Raw genomic sequence first — 20,660 nt, forward strand, 5'->3', positions numbered from 1 at the left:
CTATGTGGCATGCGCAGTAATATGATTCAGCATTAATTTGGAGTCACTGGGTCACATGACATGAAAACTACTGAAAATAAGACTATATATAAAATAGAAGAAGCAGTTAAGTGTAATAAAAACAGATGTGTCTTATTTGTCTCATTTAGTTACATAAGTTGGCATTGGTTTGGAGTCACTGGGTCACATGACATGGAGGCTATTGAAAAGAAATGCTGAATTTTCCTAATAAAAAGTCATATAAAATAGAGGAAGCAGTAAAATGTAATACAAACAGGTGTGTCTTATTTGTCTTATTTAGTTACACAATTCAGCATTGATTTGGAGTCACTGGGTCACATGACATGGAGGCTATTGAAAAGAAATGCTGAATTTTCCTAATAAAAAATCATATAAAATAGAAGAAGCAGTGACATTAAATTAAACGAGGTGTGTCTCATGTAGCCTGTGCAGTGACACAATTCGGCATTGATTTGGAGTCACTGGGTCACATGACATGGAAGCTATTGAAAAAAAAATCCATGTCTTAATAAATACATAAACACTTAAGCAGTCAAAATAAGTGTGCATGAGGAAACGTAGTTTTTCTGTAAATTAAAAAAACAAACAATATTGTAATTTATTGATCGTCCCTAAATCTGCCTCCAGCGCAGCGCGAGGGTCTTGGAGGTGAGCTAACCGTCGTCCTGCTGCCAACACCGGGTGCACCTGAGTACGTGGCGCCGCTGGGTGTCTCCGGAGTGAAAGTCTGTCTAATATCCAACCTTAAAACTAACTTTACTAATCTAACTTTTTACGTTTTTAAGCGCAGTGTAAAGTGACAAGATATGACGAACATATAAGTAAAAGCTGTATAACAAATTTGAAAATGAATAACGAACATTGCTTCTGTTTTGTGTTTAACGGACAATAAAATAGCATTTCTTACCGTCTACATTTCAAATCACGTTTTCACGTTGTTTTGCCGCTGCAGCAGACTTTGTGTCACTTTGTGTCCGTGTAGTGTACTTTAAATCTCTGCCTTGTCTCTCAGTTCAGCTTCTCTGAGCTGCTGTTCGCGGTTTCCTCCATCAGAGGGCTGCAGAACACCGCGGCCATGAAGGCAGCCTGACCGTGACGTCATTTTCAAGAGACCGAAGGCAAGGCAAGCGTATTTGTATATCACAGTTCAGACACAAGGCAAAGTGCCTCACAGGGGCATAAAAATTACATTAAAAGAAATAAAAATTGTATTTAAAAAAAAAAGTAATTCCACCAAGAAAATAACATTCAAACAAACTAACTGAACTGAGACATAGTTAAGACATAGGAAAGTAGGCTAAAATAGAATAGGTTTAAAAGAGACAAAAATAGAAAATAAAAGTCACAGTGCAGTCCAGAGCCTTAAAACTGCTTCAGTGAAAAGCAGTGGCAAACAGAAAGGTCTTTAGTCTTGATTTAAAAGAGGTGAGAGTGTGAGCGAACCTGCAGTTTTCAGGGAGTTTGTTCCAGATATGTGGCACATAATAAATGAATGCTGCTTCTCCATGTTTAGTTTGGACTCAAAGGACTGAAAGCAAACCTATACCTGATGACCTCAGAGGTCTGGATGGTTCATAATATAGAGGCAGGTCAGAAATGTGTTTTGGCCCGAAACCATTCAGTGCTTTATAAACCAACAGCAGGTTTTTGAAATCTATTCTCTGACTGACAGGAAGCCAGTGTAAAGATCTAAGAACTGGAGTGATGTGATCTACTATTTTGATTTATATAAGGACTCAAGCAGCAGCGTTCTGAATCAGCTGCAGCTGTCTGATGGATGTTTTAGAGCAGTGGTGTCAAAGTGATCCAGTAAAGGGCCGTGTGGCTGCAGGTTTTCATTCCAACCGAGCAAGAACACACCTGATCCAAATCAGGTGTGTTTCATTCCAACCATGGTTGGAATGAACACCTGCAGCCACACGGCCCTTTACTGGATCACTTTGACACCACTGTTTTAGAGAGTCCTGAAGAGACACCGTTACAGGAGTCGAGTCTGCTGAGGTTTTTCCAAATCCTGCCGAGACATAAGTCCTCTTACCCTGGATATATTCTTTTTTTTTCATGGCTTTATTGATAGAACAGACAGGAAAGAGGGAGAGAGGGGGAGTGACACGCAGCAAAGGGACCCAGGCTGGGAGTCGAACCCGGGTCCACTGCAGAGCCTGGGCACATGGGACACGTGCTCTACCAACTGAGCTAAACGGCGCCCTATACCCTGGATATATTCTTAAGGTGATACTAGGCTGACTTTGTAATTGTCTTAGTGTGGCTGCTGAAATTTAAAACCTAAATTTAGGTTTAGTCCATGATTACACCAAGGTTTCTGTCGTGGTTTGTAGTTTTCAATGTTACAGGTTGAAGCTGAGTAGAGACAGTTAGTTGTTCTTCCTTGGCTCCAAAAACAATTATTCCAGCCTTATCTTTCTTTAACTGAAGAAAACTCTGACACATCCAATCATTGATTTGTTCAACACATCTACTCAGCGTACTCGGCAATTATAGTCCCCTGGTGATATGGTTATGTAAATTTGTGTGTCATCTGTGTAGATATGGTAACATACTTTGTTGTTTTCCATTATCTGAGCTAAAGGAAGCATGTAAATGTTGAATAGTAGAGGTCCCAGAATGGAGCCCTGGGGTACTCCGTTTGTTATTTTTATCCTCTCAGATGTTTAATCACCAATAGACACAAAGTAGTCTCTATCATTTAGATAGGATTTAAACCAATTTAGCGCTGTTGGTCCAGTAGTATTATATTGGGATCAATCGTGTCAAACGCAGCACTGAGTTACAGCAATACTAAGACTGAAAATTTGCCACTGTCTGTGTTTACACGAATGTCATTGAGGACCTTGACTAGAGTGGTCTCAGTGCTTTGATGTGGTCGAAATCCTTATTGGAAGACATCAAAGCAGCCATTTATTATTAAGATGTTGAAAAAACAGCTTCTTCAATGATTCACTTAAAATTGGGAGGTTTGATATGGGCCTGTAATTATTCATTACTGATGTGTCTAGATTGTTCTTCTTCAGGAGCGGTTTAATAACTGCAGTTTTCATGGCTTAGGGGAAGACACCTGAGAGAAGGGATCCCGTATTTTCTTGTGCAGGTTCTTGTTATTGATTGGATCAAATTGTGTCATATTATTACAGCTGGTTTTAGGTGGACACATGGAGAATACACCTCTTGTACCTCCACGGTGGCACTGACTGCTTGTCTAATTTTCAGAATTTTTTCGGTGAAGATGGATGAAATTAATAACAGGCCCCGGTAGACCGATGTTCAGAGGTTGCTGGCACAGGAGGGTTTGTTAGCCTGTCGACAGTAGCAAACAGGGCACGTGCATTGTTATTGTTTTTGGTGATTACGTCTGAGAAGGACTGCCTTGATTTCTTCAGTATCTTCATTTAATGCAAAATTAACCTGAAGATTTGTTTGTTGCCACCTGCGCTTTGCTTTTTGACATTGCTTTTTTTCCATTTTGACCAGCGTGGCATTCCTCCAGTGAGATTCTTTCTTACCAGAGACCACCTTCACTTTAGTGGGTGCCATGGCATCAATAACATGTGTGGGCTGCGTCACATGCTGAATGAGTCCAAAGCTATCAAGGACACAACACAGTTCTTTAGTCCCCCTGTCCTGAAGTTTGTTGACATGGATGTTAAAGTCACCAACAATTAACACACAGTCAATTTCAGTGCAGATAAGAGAGCAACTCAACAAGGTCATCAAAAAAACAGAAGGGAAACACTGTAGTAAAAAGATGACTAAAGACAGTCGTTCAGAGTTCGGTCTTATAGAAAATGAACTCACTTAAGGAACAGTGTGTAGAGTTGAAATATGAGCTTGAACTCGTTTTCAGATCAGCACCTTGCTCAGTATCAGAATCTTGTCTTTTCCTCAGTGCGTGTTTGCAGGGAGATCATGTTGAACCAAGCCAGCCAAAAACCAGTTAAGCCGGATCTATTAGTAGTCATGGGAATGTTTCACAGGTACTGTGTTTTGTTGCCCAGTAGCAAACAAGTCACTGCTGTGCAGACTGCCTTTACAATCTGCTTAAACTTTCACTTTTTTTGCCAGAGGATAGACCTCAGTCGCTGACCTCTGCAGAGCCACTTGGGGGGTTCAATTGGTCGTTAATCTGCTAAGAAAAGGAAAAGGACCAGAAAAAATGGAACATGATCTCGGTGAGTAAATCCAGCATGTTATTTTGAAGATAAATAGATAAAGTGGAAATTTCCTCCTTGCTTTAAATGGTTTCTTGTTTCTACCTTGAAGAAATCTGGTGTACTCACCCTGATGCCAACTTTAAGATTCTTAAGACTGGGGGACCCCTTATTGAACATATTCAGAAGGAGAGCTGTCACCATGGACACTAAATGTATCAGACTGAATTATACTATGTTGTGTTTTATTCTTCTGTACCTTGGCCTGTCTGGTCTCTGGCCACTGTTTTCCACCTGACTTGATTTTGGTCACATTTTGTTCTGTCACACTTTGTAATATCCACTGATCTCTTTCCCTGGTTGTTGTTTTTAGTTTTCTCTTCCCTGTGCATCTCTATATCTTGCGAAAAAATTTAATTTCACAAGTAAAATATAAAAAAGAGATGTGCGCAATTTAATGTGCTTCGAGATGCAATACTTAAGAACCATATAAGTGACAAGAACTTGATGTGTTTTAAAAAAAAATTGTGTTACATGCAGATCTATTTTGAGGTGAAATCAGCTTGATTGAGTTACAGTGAGCTCTGTCACAAATCCCAAAGTCAAATCCCAGACAGCTGTTTGAGTTTGCATGTATATTTACTCTGTCCCTATCAAATAAATAATAGATAAAGCACAGTCTCCAAACATAGAAGTGAATCACTGAAGTGAATCATTGCTTTGACACTGTCTCTCAAATGAAAGGTATTAAAAAAGTCAAAACTAACTTTGTCATAAAATCCCAGAGGAACAACACAAGCACAAGTTTACCAGAGCATTACTCTTCTGTCAGTCATCTGAAGCAGCACACACCCAGTGGGAAAATCTTGATAACCTCGTTCTCCTCCTCCATATCTGGAAATGTGCCGACTTCCTTTTTTATAAGAGTTTCTCTGCCAATTTGATGACAAAACACATCATCATCAAGCCAATGAAGCTGATTGAGGTTAATGAAAGGGGACATTTTGGGAAAACTGTCACTCTCTATTCCTTCATAACGGATCCAGAAAGTGAGACAGTCATGTTTTCTTTTGTCTTCCAGGAGAGAAAGACAGCATCAGCCCATTGGAGATCAGACTCGTCCTTATTGGTGGGAAATGGGCTGGCAAGAGCTCCTGTGGCAACACCATCCTGGGAGAGGGCAGGTTTGAGTGTGGCCGAACCCGAACGGCTCAGTCTGAAGCGAGACATACAGAGGTGGAGGGCCGGAGGCTCATTGTGGTCGATGCTCCAGGATGGAAATGCTCCCTCTCCCTTACTGAGATCCCAGAGAGGGACAAGCAAAGCTTTAAACTCAATGCGTCAAAGTGTCCACCCGGACCAAATGTTTTCCTCCTTGTCATTCCCATAGACTGTGCTTTCTCTGACGAGCAGAGGTGGACTGTGAAGCAGCACATGAGGCTCCTGGGGAAGCAGGCCTGGAGATACACCATGGTGCTGTTCACCTGTGGGGACGTCCTCGGGAAGAAGACGATAGAGCAGCACATTGAGAATGAGGGAGACGCACTCAAGTGGTTGATAGATAAATGCAGGCACAGGTACCATGTGTTTAACAACATGGAGAAGAGTGACTCATCTCAGGTGACGCAGCTGCTGGAGAAGATCAATGAGATGGTGCGGCATAACAAAGGCAGCTACTACGAGGTAGACGAACAGACGCTCAACATCATTGAAACAAAGCAGCAAGAAGTGGCCGAAAAGGCTGAAAAGAGACGACGGAGGGCCGAGGAACAAAGACAACAAATGAAAACAGTCGTTAAAGGTGAATGTCCCAGTAGGTCCAACATGATGCACTTAAAAAAAGGCAAATTGGAAGCTCACAAAAACACAATGATTTTAGTTTCAGGTGATTAAACACTACTGAAAGCATATATTCTATTCTATGTTGCGTGTATATATCGTATATATATGACACAATATAGATATTGTGTTATATATAGATAAAATATATTATATTTCTATTGAGTGAAATTTAATTGGAAAAAGAAAAGATCTAATAAGTAAAAATAAAAACGTAAGATTAAACCAATAGAAATAAAAGGCAAATAATTATTTATGAAGGAATTAAAGAACTTTCCCAGTTACCAATAATATAAAAATCAACAGATTGGTTGCCTGTTCAAATGGCACTTTTATGACCAGTTTACTTTTCTATTTTGTAATTTGATGATGATCTATTTGCACTCATGAGTTAACTAATATCTAACTCTGAAAGAAGAACTTTTAAAATCTTATGTACATTTTAAAAAACATTTAATTTCTCTTTTGTAACACTGATATCAATACAATAAATAGGTCAGGCTCACAGGTAGTTTGGTAACTTCAATCTGACTAACGAAGTTATGTTTGTCAACAGAGTCGACGGAAACCATCCAAAAACTACAAATTATTGTCTTGGGAAGCCGGGGCGTTGGGAAAACCTCAGTGGGGAACACCATCTTGGGAATCAAAGAGACAGAAGACGGGAGGAGAACGGCACATTCCGTGGCCCGGCAGGGTTTTGTGGGTAAAACTGAAGTGACTGTTGTTGACACACCAGGTTGGTGGAAAAGCTTCCTTGTGTACGACACTACTGAAGCGATCATAGAGGAGGTGAAGCTCAGCATGTTTCTGTGCCCCCCTGGGCCTCACGTCTTCCTGCTGGTTATAGATGCAGATGCATCTTTTAATGCCAATCACTGGAATGCAGTGACAACACACATGGAGCTTCTCGGAGAAGAAGTGTGGAGACGCACCATCGTAGTCTTCACCAGGGGAGACTGGCTGGGCTCAAACACCATAGAGCAGTACATCGAAGGAGAGGGACAGGCCATGCAGTCCCTGGTCGAACAATGTGGAAACAGATACCATGTCATCGACAACAAGAATGCAGATGATGGTACTCAAGTCACAGAGCTGCTGGAAAAAATCACTGAGACTGTGGCTGGAAATGGTTGGGACCATTTTGCCCCGGATGAGGAGATATTTCTGACCATTCAAGAGAAAAGACGACAAGTGGAAGAAAGAGCAACACTGAGGGAAAGTCAAGTCAAGGCCAGAAGAAGAGTCCTCAGCGGTATGGTTAAGTCATCTAGCATTATTGTCACAAAAGTCTTGCATTGTCAGAGCTAGTTCCACAGTCTGGGAGACAATAGATACCATGGGGGAAGAAAATTACAGTTACAACAGCAGTGAAGTTACTGCGAAGCTCATAATGTTCACTTACTGTCAGCCATGTTTGATGGGCATTACCTAGTGCTAAAGGGCGCGTGTCCACATTGCATTTTTTTCCTGAGCGCTTGCGACTTTTCTAAATTGTTTCTATTGAGGAGTGAGTATCTGCCAGCTACAGAGAAAAGGAGTGCTCCACCATTTTTGTGTGGCCGCTCTAAACAGTTCTAGTTGAAAATCTCTCAACACACAGCATATTTCTCAGCAATATGCAGTAATATAATCTGTTTTTGTCGCACTGTTAAGGAGTCCACCTTTCCTACCCGATATTCAAACAAGGGATTAAGTTCAGTATTACAGGGTTTCCCCCAGAAAACTTGCTAAACCTGGTGGTAGGTTGGAAGGGTGGCCCAGCAGCAGTGAAGCATGTTTTTTTTTTGTGACACCGGCCTGACACAGGCCAGCAACTCACTGACAGCAGTGCCCTACAGGTAACAGACTGATGACGTAGTAGAACTTAGAGTGGCTCCTTACTGCCTTGCATTAAATCAATGTTAAATGTTGATTTGTATGGTGGGCAATTTTGTGTTTTAGGAGCAAGTAAAGGCATTTAAATCCACCAATTATGGCTTCATGCTCCATATTAATCACTGGCTCGAATACTGCAGCAATTGACAAGTCTACAACATGAAAACAGGGCAAGCAAACTATTAGATATTTCATAATAAATATTACATTATAATCAGTGACATATATTTACATTTGAAACAATGTGGCATTCTGCTTGCTGCCATATTGATCCTGGTGTGATGGTGGAGAGACCCAACATGAGTGTTTAGCCCATCTTGCCTATTAGTAGCGCAAGGAGCTTCAATAAAAGCCCCGCGGGCAGTGGCTGCTATAGGCAGAACATTGTCCAATTTAAAACAGCGCGCTTAATTTTATTAATATTTTCATGTAGGACAAAACCAATAAAACTTATTATAATTGGTCAGGTACAGCCACCCACTGAATTTCTGATCCACCAACTAATTTTCACTAAAGCCGCTGGTTCTGTTTCCATTGCAGCACGGAGAAGCCTGCTCTGCCACTGCAGCAGACGACGAGCTGCCTCATCGACCCGTGGCTCAGCCAATGTCGTGCTGCTGTCACTTCGTCTTTTTTGCCTTTTCTTTGGGACATCTCGTTATGTTCGCAAGCAGCGTAGTTTGCTTGTAGTGACAGTAGCAATGGTTTGTGGGGTGTTCGGTGATGAAAAAAAGACACCTGACCTCAGTCCCGCTATGTGTTCACGTGTTGACTAGAGGATGTCGCCATTGCGCTTTCAACTTTGTTACCGATGAACACAAACCAATTTAAAACAATGCTTAGCCTGGCGGTGGGAAATTAATGCCTAGCATCCCGACAAGCTTATAATACACTGGGGGAAACCCTGGTATTATCATGTCTGGTGATTTGTTGCCTGTCTTCTTTAGGCTTTATTCAAACAGTTTGATTGGATGAATTTGCACATGAACAAACAGCATTGACCCAATCTTGAAGCAATCATCACCCTGACTTAAATATACATACACATTGTTGTATATGTTACCTTGAAAACCAACTAAAAGTTGACATGCACAGCTACTGCATCAGTTTATGTATCTGCTTTTGATATTCTATAAACACAACTATAATACTATAGAGGTATGAAATCACCCCACTGGTCATTAGTATTGTGTCCACAGGTTGTCACCTCGCCTCTCACTGGACAATGACTGTTTTATTCTTGTCAGGTTCCAGCAATAGATTACAGGAGCTGAGGATAGCCATGCTCGGTCAGAGGACATCTGGAAAGAGTGCATCAGGAAATAATATCCTCCGCGAAGAAGTGTTCCCCACCTGTGAGAGTATGCACTGTCGGGAGGAGAAGGGGGAAGTTGCAGGCAGATCGATCACAGTGATCGACACCCCGGGCTGGTGGAAGAATTCCTCTCATTGGTCTCAAGAGACAGACAAAGAAATAGCCCGAGGTCTGTTGGGGAGCCCATCAGGGGTTCATGCTGTGCTGCTGGTAGTGCCCTTGGACCTGAGGTTCAGAGAAGCTCAACAGGTCGCCCTGGAGGAACACATGAACCTCTTTGATGCCAGTGTCTGGAAACACACCATGGTTTTGTTCACATACGTAAACAGAATAGCAGATGAATCCATTGAGGAGCACATTGAGAGGGAGCACAGCGCGCTACGTTGGTTGGTGGACAAGTGTGAGAACAGATACCATGTTATAAACCTTATGGATAAAAATGATCTTACTCAGGTCACCGAGTTGTTTGAGAAGATAGAGGAAATGGTGGCAGGGAACAATGGACGGCTCTTCAGCCCTGAGGCAAACAAGATCCACGAGAGAATCCAAGAGAAGTTCAGGAATTGGCAGCTCAAACATGTGCTGAAGCAGCGAGTGGAGGAGGAGTACAGGAGGAGAGAGCTGGAGCTGATGACGGGCTTCAGGGAAACACTCTACAAGCTGCAAACTGTTGTCCATGAAAATGCAACAAGCACTAAACCCAAGTCACCGAGTGAGTATTACGCAGTGTTGTGGGCAATTTAATTGTATTATTCCATTATGATGTACAGTAAATACTCAGTTGTTTTAATGTGTTGATCTCATGACCAATTGTTAGTTGCTGACATGACCAAAATCATAGCCAAGGGTATCGGTCAGAGGAAGAAAGGTGGAAGGGAGAAGGAGGACGACATAGAAGCAGTACTCAGCCACCATATTGAGAAGCTGGACAAGGACATCATGAGTTCCACAGATCATCTTAGGAGCAGCATGGAGCTCTTAGTCCCAGACTGTAAGTAATAAATGGCAACATAATTTTGAGCATTCGCAATAGCAATGTGTTCAACGCCACATTCAAACTGTGTTTTGTTTCATTTACAGTGAAGGGAAACAATCCTGCGCCATCTATCACCAACTCTCAGTCAGATAGGGGGCCGCCATTGAAGTCCTCAGCCCCCTTTGATAATGTTCTAAGATGGCTGTCCTCTCTTCAGATCGCAAGAAATGCAGAGAGCGAGCTGACCCTCAACTTCTCTGAGACGTCGGGATACAGATCTATGCCACCAGAAGACGACTTAGACTTGGACACAGAAGCTGATATTCTTGAATGACTCGATGTAAAAAAGGCTAAAAATGAATAGAGCATAATAATAATGACATATAACAATATGTGGAGGATAATCCTGTTATTTAAGATGTTTCACTATGTAAAGTGTTGCTATAGTTCTGGGGTTATTTAAGGGTCTGTAGTTAGAGGGGACAATTCATTATACCCTATATTATTAGTATTCCCTTTCTATTCATTTGAATTATTTATCCCTATCCTCACAACAATACATACACTACACAATATATTTCTCTATCTGATAGCAATAGCAAAGATGTCTTAATCTCAACCAATTTGTACACAATTTTGCTGTTATAATGATAATTTTAAGCAATTAAAGGTGAAGGGAAGGCAATCAGGAAATTGTCTCACTGTGTTTTTATTCTGTGGAGTGGAGAGGCTTTACTCCTTTCAGGAATCTGTGCTGAGAATTCCTAGATGATACATGGATATGTTAGTTTATTAACTTACAGCAAGACAGGTGTTTAAACCCATCACCTCTGCATGTTCATTAGATAAATTGTCTTTGGTCCTATGTGGCCTGCGCAGTAATACTATTCAGCATTGATTTGGAGTCACTGGGTCACATGACATGAAAACAATTGAAAATAAAAGCTGAACTTTTTCATAAGAAATAGTCACATTAAAAGAGAAGCAGTAAAATGTAATAAAAACAGATGTGTCTTATTTGTCCCATTTAGTTATATCATTTGGCATTGGTTTGGAGTCACTGGGTCACATGACATGGAAGCTATCGAAAAGAAATGCTGAATTTTCCTAATAAAAATGTATATAAAAAACAAGAAGCAGTGAAATCAAATTAAACGAGGTGTGTCTCATGTAGCTTGTGCAGTTATACAATTCGGCATTGATTTGGAGTCACAGCGTCACATAACATGGAGGCTATTGAAAAAAAAAATACATGTCATAATAAATACATAAACACATTCGCAGTCAAAATAAGTGTGCTACATGAAATCAGTTTAGTATTATTTCTCATTTATCATTCATAATGTTTCACTTACATCAAGTCAGTATGACGAAACATAGTTTTTCTGTAATAAAAAAAAAAAAACAATATTGTAATTCATTGATTCATTCTCTAAATCTGCCTCCAGCGCAGCGCGAGGGTCTGGAAGGTGAGCTAACCGTCCTCCTGCTGCCAACACCGGGTGAACCTGAGTACGAGGCGCCGCTGGGTGTCTCCGGAGTGAAAGTCTGTCTTATATCCAACCTTAAAACTAACTTCACTAATCTACCATTTCACTTTTCAGCGCAGTGTAAAGTGACAAGATATGACGAACACAGAAGTAAAAGCTGTATAAACTAATTTGAAAATGAATAACGAACATGGCTTTTGTTTTGTTTCACGGACAATAAAATAGCATTTCTTACCGTCTACATCTCACATTTTCGTTGATTTTGCCGCTGCAGCAGACTTTGTGTCACTTTGTGTCCGTGTAGTGTACTTTAAATCTCTGCCTTGTCTCTCAGTTCAGCTTCTCTGCGCTGCTGTTGGCGGTTTCCTCCATCAGAGGGCTGCAGAACACCGCGGCCATGAAGGCAGCCTGACCGTGACGTCATTTTCAAGAGGCGGAGGGCAAGGCAAGCGTATTTGTATATCACAGTTCAGACACAAGGCAAAGTGCCTCACAGGGGCATAAAAATTACATTAAAAGAAACAAAACTTGTATTTAAAAAAAAAAAAAAATTAATTCCTCCAAGAAACAAAACATTAAAACAAGTTAAATTAAGACATAGTTAAGACATAAGAAAGTATGCTGAAATAGAACAGGTTTAAAAGAGACAAAAACAGTCCAGAGCCTTAAAACTGCTTCAATGAAAAGCAATTATTTATTACTGAATAGTCTAGATCAGTGGTTCCCAACATATTTTCCTTGAAGCCTTCCCTTTGCCTGTGTCCAAGACCCCAACCTGCATGCACTAAAAGAATAAAGTGATTAATTACAAACTTTTGTAGGTTTTTGCTCTTATTTGCCATGTTTTACAATGTATATATATACATTTCTTCCTTTTTGTGCCATCAAGTGTATCACTCACTCACACACACACACACACACACACACACACACACACACAGTTTAATTTTTGACCAGAATAGGCCTACCTCATAGGAGTGTTGGTGATAAATAGCTTAATGAATTTAAATGTGGTCCAAAAATATGTTTCAATTTGGATTATACAGAGTTTTGATTGTCCAGTTGGGTGTGTTATTGGGATTTAAGAAATTTAATGTGCACAAATGTAATTTTGGTAACCTCACAACCTCAGAGCAGACAAAGCTGTGCGTACCTCCTGCGATCTCTGGCACCCCCCTAGCGGGGCCTGGACCCCAGGTTGGGAACCACTGGTCTAGATTGTTCTTCTTCAGGAGTGGTTTAATAACTGCAGTTTTCATGGGGGAAGACACCTGAGAGAAGAGACGTCATATTATCTCTTGCAGGTTCTTGTTATTGATTGGACCAAATTGTGTCATGGTATTAGAGTTGGTTTTAGGTGGACACATGGAGAACACATCTCTTGTACCTGATACGTTGGCACTGACCGCTCCTCTAATTTTCAAAATTTTGTCATTTAAGAAGGATGCAAATTCATTACAGGCCCGGTAGACGGATGTTCAGAGGCTGCTGGCACAGGAGGGTTCGTTAGCCTGTCGACAGTTGCAAACAGGGCACGTGCATTGTTATTGTATTTGGTGATAATGTCCGAGAAGGCCTGCCTTTACTTTTTGGTTCTAAACTGAAAAGGTCAAATCAGTTATCAATTTCAGAATCAACCTGGAGATTTGTTAGTTGCCACCTGCGCTTTGCTTTTCGACATCGCTTTTTTTTCCATTTTGACCAGCGTGGTATTCCTCCAAGGAGATTCTTTCTTACCAGAGACCACCTTCACTTTAGTGGGTGCCATGGCATCAATAACATTTTCAATTTTAGAACTGAAATGATGTACAAGGTCATTGACAGAGAACCTGGTGAGGGGAGGCGCGGAAGAGAAAGCCTCAATGAATATGTCAGTGGTGCTTTCAGTGACGTAGCGCTTTGTGACCATCTCAGTTTGGACATTTGCGTATGTTCAGTCCCTTGGAGACAACCAAGTCTTGGATGCGGTCCCCTGTTATGTGTGGGCTGCGTCACATGCTGGATGAGCCCAAAGCTATCAAGGACACAACACAGTTCTTTGGTCCCTCTATCCTGTTTGTCGAACATGGATGTTAAAGTCACCAACAATTAACACACAGTCAATGTCAGCGCGGATAAGAGACAGTAACTCAACAAGGTCATCAAAAAAACAGACGGGAAACATTGTAGTAAAAAGATGACTAAAGACAGTCGTTCAGAGTTCGGTCTTATAGAAAATGAACTCACTTAAGGAACAGTGTGTAGAGTTGACATATGAGCTTGAACTCGTTTTCAGATCAGCACCTTGCTCAATCACAGAATCTTATCTTTATCTTTTCCTCAGTGCGTGTTTGCAGGGAGATCATGTTGAACCAAGCCAGCCAAAAACCAGTTATGCCGGATCTATTAGTAGTCATGGGAACGGAACGTCTCACATGTACTGTGCTTTTTTGACCAGTAGCAAACAAGTCACTGCTGTGCAGACTGCCTTTACAATCTGCTTAAACTTTCACTTTTTTTACCTGAGGATAGACCTCAGTTGCTGACCTCTTAAGAGCCAATTGGTCGTTTATCTGCTGAGAAAAGAAAGAGGACCAGAAAAAAATGGAACGTGATCTCGGTGAGTAAATCCAGCAAGTTATGAAGATAAATAGATAAGGTGGAAATTTCCTCATTGCTTTAAAAAATAGTTTCTTGTTTCTACCTTGAAGAAATCTGGTTTATTCTCTCTGATGCCAACTTTAAGTTTCTTAAGACTGGGGGACCCCTTATTTAATATATTCAGAGAGAGAGCTGTCACCATGGATGCTAAGTGTATCAGCCTGAATTATACTATGTTGTGTTTTATTCTTCTGTACCTTGACCTCTCTGGTCTCTGGCCACTGTTTTCCACCTGACTTGAATTTGGTCACATTTTGTTCTGTTCTGTCACATTTTGTAATATCCATTGATCTCTTTTCTTGGTTGTTGTTTTTAGTTTTCTCTTACCTGTGCATCTCTATATCTTGTGAAAAAATTTAATTTCATAGTAAAAATATAAAAAAGACGTACATAATTTAATCTGCTTCAAGATGCAATGCTTAAGAACCGTATAAGTAACAAGAACTTGATGTGTTTTTTTTTTTTAAAAATGGTGTTACATGCAGATCTATTTTGAGGTGAAATCAGCTTGATCGAGTTACAGTGAGCTCCGTCACAAATCCCCAAAATGTTCTATTTTCATAAAAGCCCCTTTAAGGACGGGGGAAGCAAATTAGCATTCTGCTATAAACAATGTGATACTTGGTCAGACAGCTGTTTGAGTTTGCATGTATATTGACTCTGTCCCTATCAACTAAATAATAGATAAAGCACAGTCTCCAAACATAGAAGTTAAATCAACTACAAAGTAAAAAAAGCATGAACCAAAAACAACATTTTAGGACATGAAGCATTTGTTTATTAAGTATTTAAATTTTCATTAGCCCCACAATTCATTTTTTGTCAAACGTACTGTTCAAGTTAAGACGGGAGGTGATGAGTCATTCTTAAATGATTCTGTTAATCTTTTCTTCCGTGTACAGTAGCTTTTTTTAACCCCACCTCCAAATGATTTGTTTTATTTCAGGGTCATTCGGTTTTTGTCTCACAGGTGTGTTATTGCTCAGACACTGTCTCTCAAATGAAAGGTATTAAAAAAGTCAAAACTAACTTTGCCATAAAAACCTGGAGGAACAACACAAGCACAAGTTTACCAGAGCATTACTCTACTGTCAGTCATCTGAAGCAGCACACACCCAGCGGGAAAATCTTGATAACCTCATTCTCCTCCTCCGTATCTGGAAATGTGCTGACTTCCCTTCTATAAGAGTTTCTCTGCCAATTCGATGATAAAACACATCATCATCAAGCAAATGAAGCTGACTGATGTTAATGAAAAGATGACATTTTGGTAAAACTGTCACTCTCTATTCCTTCATATCGGATCCAGAAAGTGAAACATTCATGTTTTCTTTTGTCTTCCAGGAGAGAAAGACAGCATCAGCCCATCAGAGATCAGACTCGTCCTTATTGGTGGGAGATGGGCTGGCAAGAGCTCCTGTGGCAACACCATCCTGGGAGAGGGCAGGTTTGAGTGTGGCCGAACCCGAACGGCTCAGTCTGAAGCGAGACATAAGGAGGTGGAGGGCAGGAGGCTCACTGTGGTCGATGCTCCAGGATGGAAAAGCTCCCTCTCCCTCACTGAGATCCCAGAGAGGGACAAGCAAAGCTTTAAACTCAATGCGTCAAAGTGTCCACCCGGACCAAACGTTTTCCTCCTTGTCATTCCCATAGACTGTGCTTTCTCTAGGGAGCAGAGGAGGATTGTGGAGCAGCACATGAGGTTGCTAAGGGAGCAGGCCTGGAGATACACCATGGTGCTGTTCACCTGTGGGGAAGTCCTCGGGAAGAAGACGATAGAGCAGCACATTGAGAGTGAGGGAGACGCACTCAAGTGGTTGATAGATAAATGCAGGCACAGGTACCATGTGTTTAACAATAAGGAGAAGAGTGACTCATCTCAGGTGACGCAGCTGCTGGAGAAGATCGATGAGATGATGTGGCATAACAAAGGCAGCTACTACGAGGTAGACGAACAGACGCTCAACATCATTGAAACGAAGCAGCGAGAAGTGGCCGAAAAGGCTGAAAAGAGACGACGGAGGGCCGAAGAACAAAGACAACAAATGAAAACAGTCGTTAAAGGTGAATGTCCCAGTAGGTCCAACATGATGCACTTAAAAAAAGCTAATTGGAAGCTCACAAAAACACAATGATTTTAGTCTAAGGAGATTAAACACTACTGAAAGCACATATTCTATTCTATGTTGTGTGTATATATTGTATATATGACACAATATAGATATTGTGTTATATGTAGATAAAATATATTCTATTTCTATTGAATGACATTTAATTGGAAAAAGAAACGTTTTATCTAAGATTTAATAAGTGAAAACAAAACCATAAGATTCAACCAATAAAATGCTAAGGCAAATATTTATTTATAAAGGAATTAAATTACTTTCCCAGTTACCAATGAGATAAAATCAACAGATGGGTTACCTGTTCAACTGGCATTTTCATGACCAATTTACTTTTCGATTTTCTAAATTTGATAATGATCTGTTTGCATTCATGTGTTAACTAATATCTAACTCTGAACTAAGCATTTTTAAAATCGTATTTACATTTTAAAAACATTTATTTTCTCTTTTGTAACACTGATATCAAATCTTATGAGACCTTCTTTTGTGTTAAGATATGTTTTCATTTTTTCCAAATTGTATTTGCTCTTTCTAATATGATCACTGTATTGATAGAATATACTTATACATCTTTCAGTTGTCAAACCAAATATCAATAATTAGGCCAGGCTCACAGGTAGTTTGGTAACTTCAATCTGACTAATGAAAATTTGTTTGTCAACAGAGTCGACGGAAACTCTCCAAAAACTCAAAATAGTTGTCCTGGGAAGCCGGGGCGTTGGGAAAACCTCAGTGGGGAACACCATCTTGGGAATCAAAGAGACAGAAGACGGGAGGAGAACGGCACATTCCGTGGCCCGGCAGGGTTTTGTGGGTAAAACTGAAGTGACTGTTGTTGACACACCAGGTTGGTGGAAAAGCTTCCTTGTGTACGACACTACTGAAGCGATCATAGAGGAAGTGAAGCTCAGCATGTTTCTGTGCCCCCCTGGAACTCACGTCTTCCTGCTGGTTATAGATGCAGATGCATCTTTCAATGCCGATCACTTGGATGCAGTGACGACACACATGGAGCTTCTCGGAGAAGAAGTGTGGAGACGCACCATCGTAGTCTTCACCAGGGGAGACTGGCTGGGCTCAAACACCATAGAGCAGTACATCGAAGGAGAGGGAGAGGCCATGCAGTCCCTGGTCGAACGATGTGGAAACAGATACCATGTCATCGACAACAAGAATGCTGATGATGGTACTCAAGTCAAAGAGCTGCTGGAGAAGATCACTGAGACTGTGGCTGGAAATGGTTGGGAGCATTTTGCCCCGGATGAGGAGATATTTCTGACCATTCAAGAGAAAAGACGACAAGTGGAAGAAAGAGCAACACTGAGGGAAAGTCAAGTCAAGGCCAGAAGAAGAGTCCTCAGCGGTATGGTTCAGTCATCTAGCATTATTGTCACAACAGTCTTGCATTGTCAGAGCTAGATCCACAGTCTGGGAGACAATAGATACCAGGGGGGAAGAAAATTACATTTACAACAGCAGTGCAGTTACTGTAAAGCTCATAATGTTCACTTACTGTCAGCCATGTTTGATGGGCGTTACCTAGTGCAAAAGGGCCCGGGTCCACATTGCGTTTTTCCTGAGCGCTTGCAACTTTCTTGAATTGTTTCTAATGACGAGCGAGTAACTGGGGCAGCAGTCTGCCGCCCAGAGAAAAGGAGTGCTCCACCATTTTTGTGCGGCCGCTCCAGGCAGTTCTAGTTGAAAATCTCTCAACAACTCTCAACTCTATTTTTGCTTGCCAGCATATTTTTCAGCAATATATAGTATACTGATGTGTTTTCCTCTCTGTAAAGTAGTCCGCCTTTCCTGCCTAAGATTCAAACAAGGGATTAAGTTCATTATTATCATGTCTGTATCATGTCTAGTGATTTGTTGTCCTTCTTCTTTAGTCATTATTCAGACAAATTGATTGGATGAATTTGCGCATGTACAAACAGTGTTAACACAGTCCTGACTGAATTTACATACACATATAAATTTTAAACCAACTAAAATTTGACATACAGTTTATGTAGCTCATCTGATCTCATTATCTACGAGTCGCAGGCTCCTTACTGATGGCAGAGGCTGCCACGCAAGTTGCCATTTGCACATCAGGAGCAGTTTTGGGGTTCAGTATCTTGCTCAATGATACTTAGACATGTAGCTCAGTTCCGCCCCAGGGGAGCCGGGATTCAAACCAGCAACCTTGCGATCACTAGTCGGCCGGCTCTACCCGCTGAGCTACAGCCGCCCCCAGTTTATGTAGCTGCTTTTGATATTATGTAAACACAACTATAAACTATAATAGTATAGAGGTATTAAATCACCCCACTGGTCATTAGTATTGTGTCCACAGGTTGTCACCTGGTCTCTCACTCTAAGATGTATGTTGTTTTCTTGTCAGGTTCCAGCAATAGATTACAGGAGCTGAGAATAGCGATGCTCGGTCAGAGGACATCTGGAAAGAGTGCAACAGGAAATAACATCCTCCGTAAAGGAGTGTTCCCCACCTGTGAGAATATGCACTGTCGGGAGGAGAAGGGGGAAGTTGCTGGCAGATCGATCACAGTGATCGACACCCCGGGCTGGTGGAAGAATTCCTCTCACTGGTCTCAAGACACAGACAAAGAAATGGTCCGAGGTCTGTCGGGGAGCCCATCAGGGGTTCATGCTGTGCTGCTGGTTGTGCCCTTGGACCTGAGGTTCAGAGAAGCTCAACAGGTCGCTCTGGAGGAACACATGAACCTCTTTGATGCCAGCATCTGGAAACACACCATGGTTTTGTTCACATACGGAGACAAACTAGCAGATGAAACCATTGAGGAGCACATTGAGAGGGAGCATAGTGCGCTACGCTGGTTGGTAGACAAGTGTGAGAACAGATACCATGTTATAAACCTTATGGATAAAAATGATCTTACTCAGGTCACCGAGCTGTTTGAGAAGATAGAGGAAATGGTGGCAGGGAACAACGGACGGCTCTTCAGCCCCGACATGAACAAGATCCACGAGAGAATCCAAGAGAAGTTCAGGAATTGGCAGCTCAAACATGTGCAGCGAGTTGAGGAGGAGTACAGGAGGAGAGAGCTGGAGCTGATGACGGGCTTCAGGGAAACACTCTACAAGCAGATAACGGGCTTCAGGGAAACACTCTACGAGCTGCAAGCTGATATCAAGGAAAACATGGCGAGCACTAAACCCAAGTCACTGGGTGAGTATTACGCTGTGATGTGGTCGATTTAATTGTTTTATTACATTATGATGTACAGTACATTATGATGTACAGTACATACCCAGTTTTAATTTGTTGTTCTCATGACAAATTGTTTGTTGCTGACACGACCAAAATCAAAGCCAAGGGAATCGGTCAGGAGAAGAAAGGTGGAAAGGAGAAGGAGGACAACATAGACGCAATATTCAGCCCTTATATTGAGAAGCTGAACAAGGACATCATGAGATCCACAGATCATCTGGGGAACAGCATGGAGCTCTTAGTCCCAAACTGTAAGTAAAAAGTGGTATCATAATTTTGAGCATTTGCAATACCACTGTGTTCAACGCCACATTCAAACTGTGTTTTATTTTATTTACAGTTAAAGGAGACAATCCATTGAACCAGTCCTCAACCCTCCTTGATAATGTTCTGAAATGGCTGTCCTCACTCCGGCTCGCAGGAAATGCGGAGAGCCAGCTGACCCTCAATTCTCAGACGTCGGGATACATATCTGTGCTGTCACAAGACTTGGACACAGAAGCTGATATTCGTGAATGACTCGACTTAAAAAAGAGTCTAAATTAATAGAGCATAACAATAATAATGACATATAACAATAAGTTGTTGTTTCAGGTTATTTACAATGTAAAGTGTTGATATAGTCTTGTTTTTTTTTTTAGGCGCCTTAGTTAGAGGGGACACCCTTTATTACTAGTATTCCTTTCTATTCCTGTGAATTATTTATCACTGTCCTCACAACAATACACATACTACACAATATGTCTTTATGATATTTTTCAATCTGATTGCAATAGCAAAGGTTTCTCAGTCTTGACCAATTTGTACACAATTTTGCTGTTATGCTGATAATTTAAGCAATTAAAGGTGAAGGGAAGACAATCAGAAATCTGTCTTACTGTGTTTTTAGTCTGTGGAGTGGAGAGGCTTTACTTCTTCCAGGAGTCTGTGCTGACTTTTAAGAATTCCTAAATGATATGTGGATATGTTTCTGC

General features: G+C 41.2%; 1 protein-coding gene across 1 annotated transcript; it reads left to right on the plus strand.

Annotated features, from left to right (window-relative positions):
• The first annotated feature begins 4,067 nt into the window (after positions 1–4,067).
• On the plus strand, positions 4,068–20,554 carry LOC115591526 (uncharacterized). Its single transcript, XM_030433596.1, has 14 exons — positions 4,068–4,208; positions 5,269–5,988; positions 6,583–7,281; positions 9,152–9,931; positions 10,037–10,210; positions 10,300–10,524; positions 11,644–11,664; positions 12,020–12,130; positions 14,246–14,284; positions 15,670–16,389; positions 17,116–17,814; positions 18,838–19,644; positions 19,788–19,937; positions 20,027–20,554. Exons 1-14 carry the CDS (start codon positions 4,193–4,195, stop codon positions 20,203–20,205), a joined length of 5,340 nt encoding a protein of 1,779 aa, XP_030289456.1. The 5' UTR covers positions 4,068–4,192; the 3' UTR covers positions 20,206–20,554.
• Positions 20,555–20,660: the final 106 nt, after the last annotated feature.

Source organism: Sparus aurata, chromosome 11 (genome assembly GCF_900880675.1).
Source record: "Sparus aurata chromosome 11, fSpaAur1.1, whole genome shotgun sequence".
Lineage (NCBI taxonomy): Eukaryota > Metazoa > Chordata > Actinopteri > Spariformes > Sparidae > Sparus > Sparus aurata.

Excerpts from the sequence above, each read along its gene's own strand:
- LOC115591526 (XM_030433596.1), top strand. Across the intron at positions 10,525-11,643 it reads CACAGAAGCTGATATTCTTG|CGCAGCGCGAGGGTCTGGAA; the intron begins AATGACTCGATG and ends ATCTGCCTCCAG. Across the intron at positions 19,645-19,787 it reads CACTAAACCCAAGTCACTGG|CCAAGGGAATCGGTCAGGAG; the intron begins GTGAGTATTACG and ends CCAAAATCAAAG.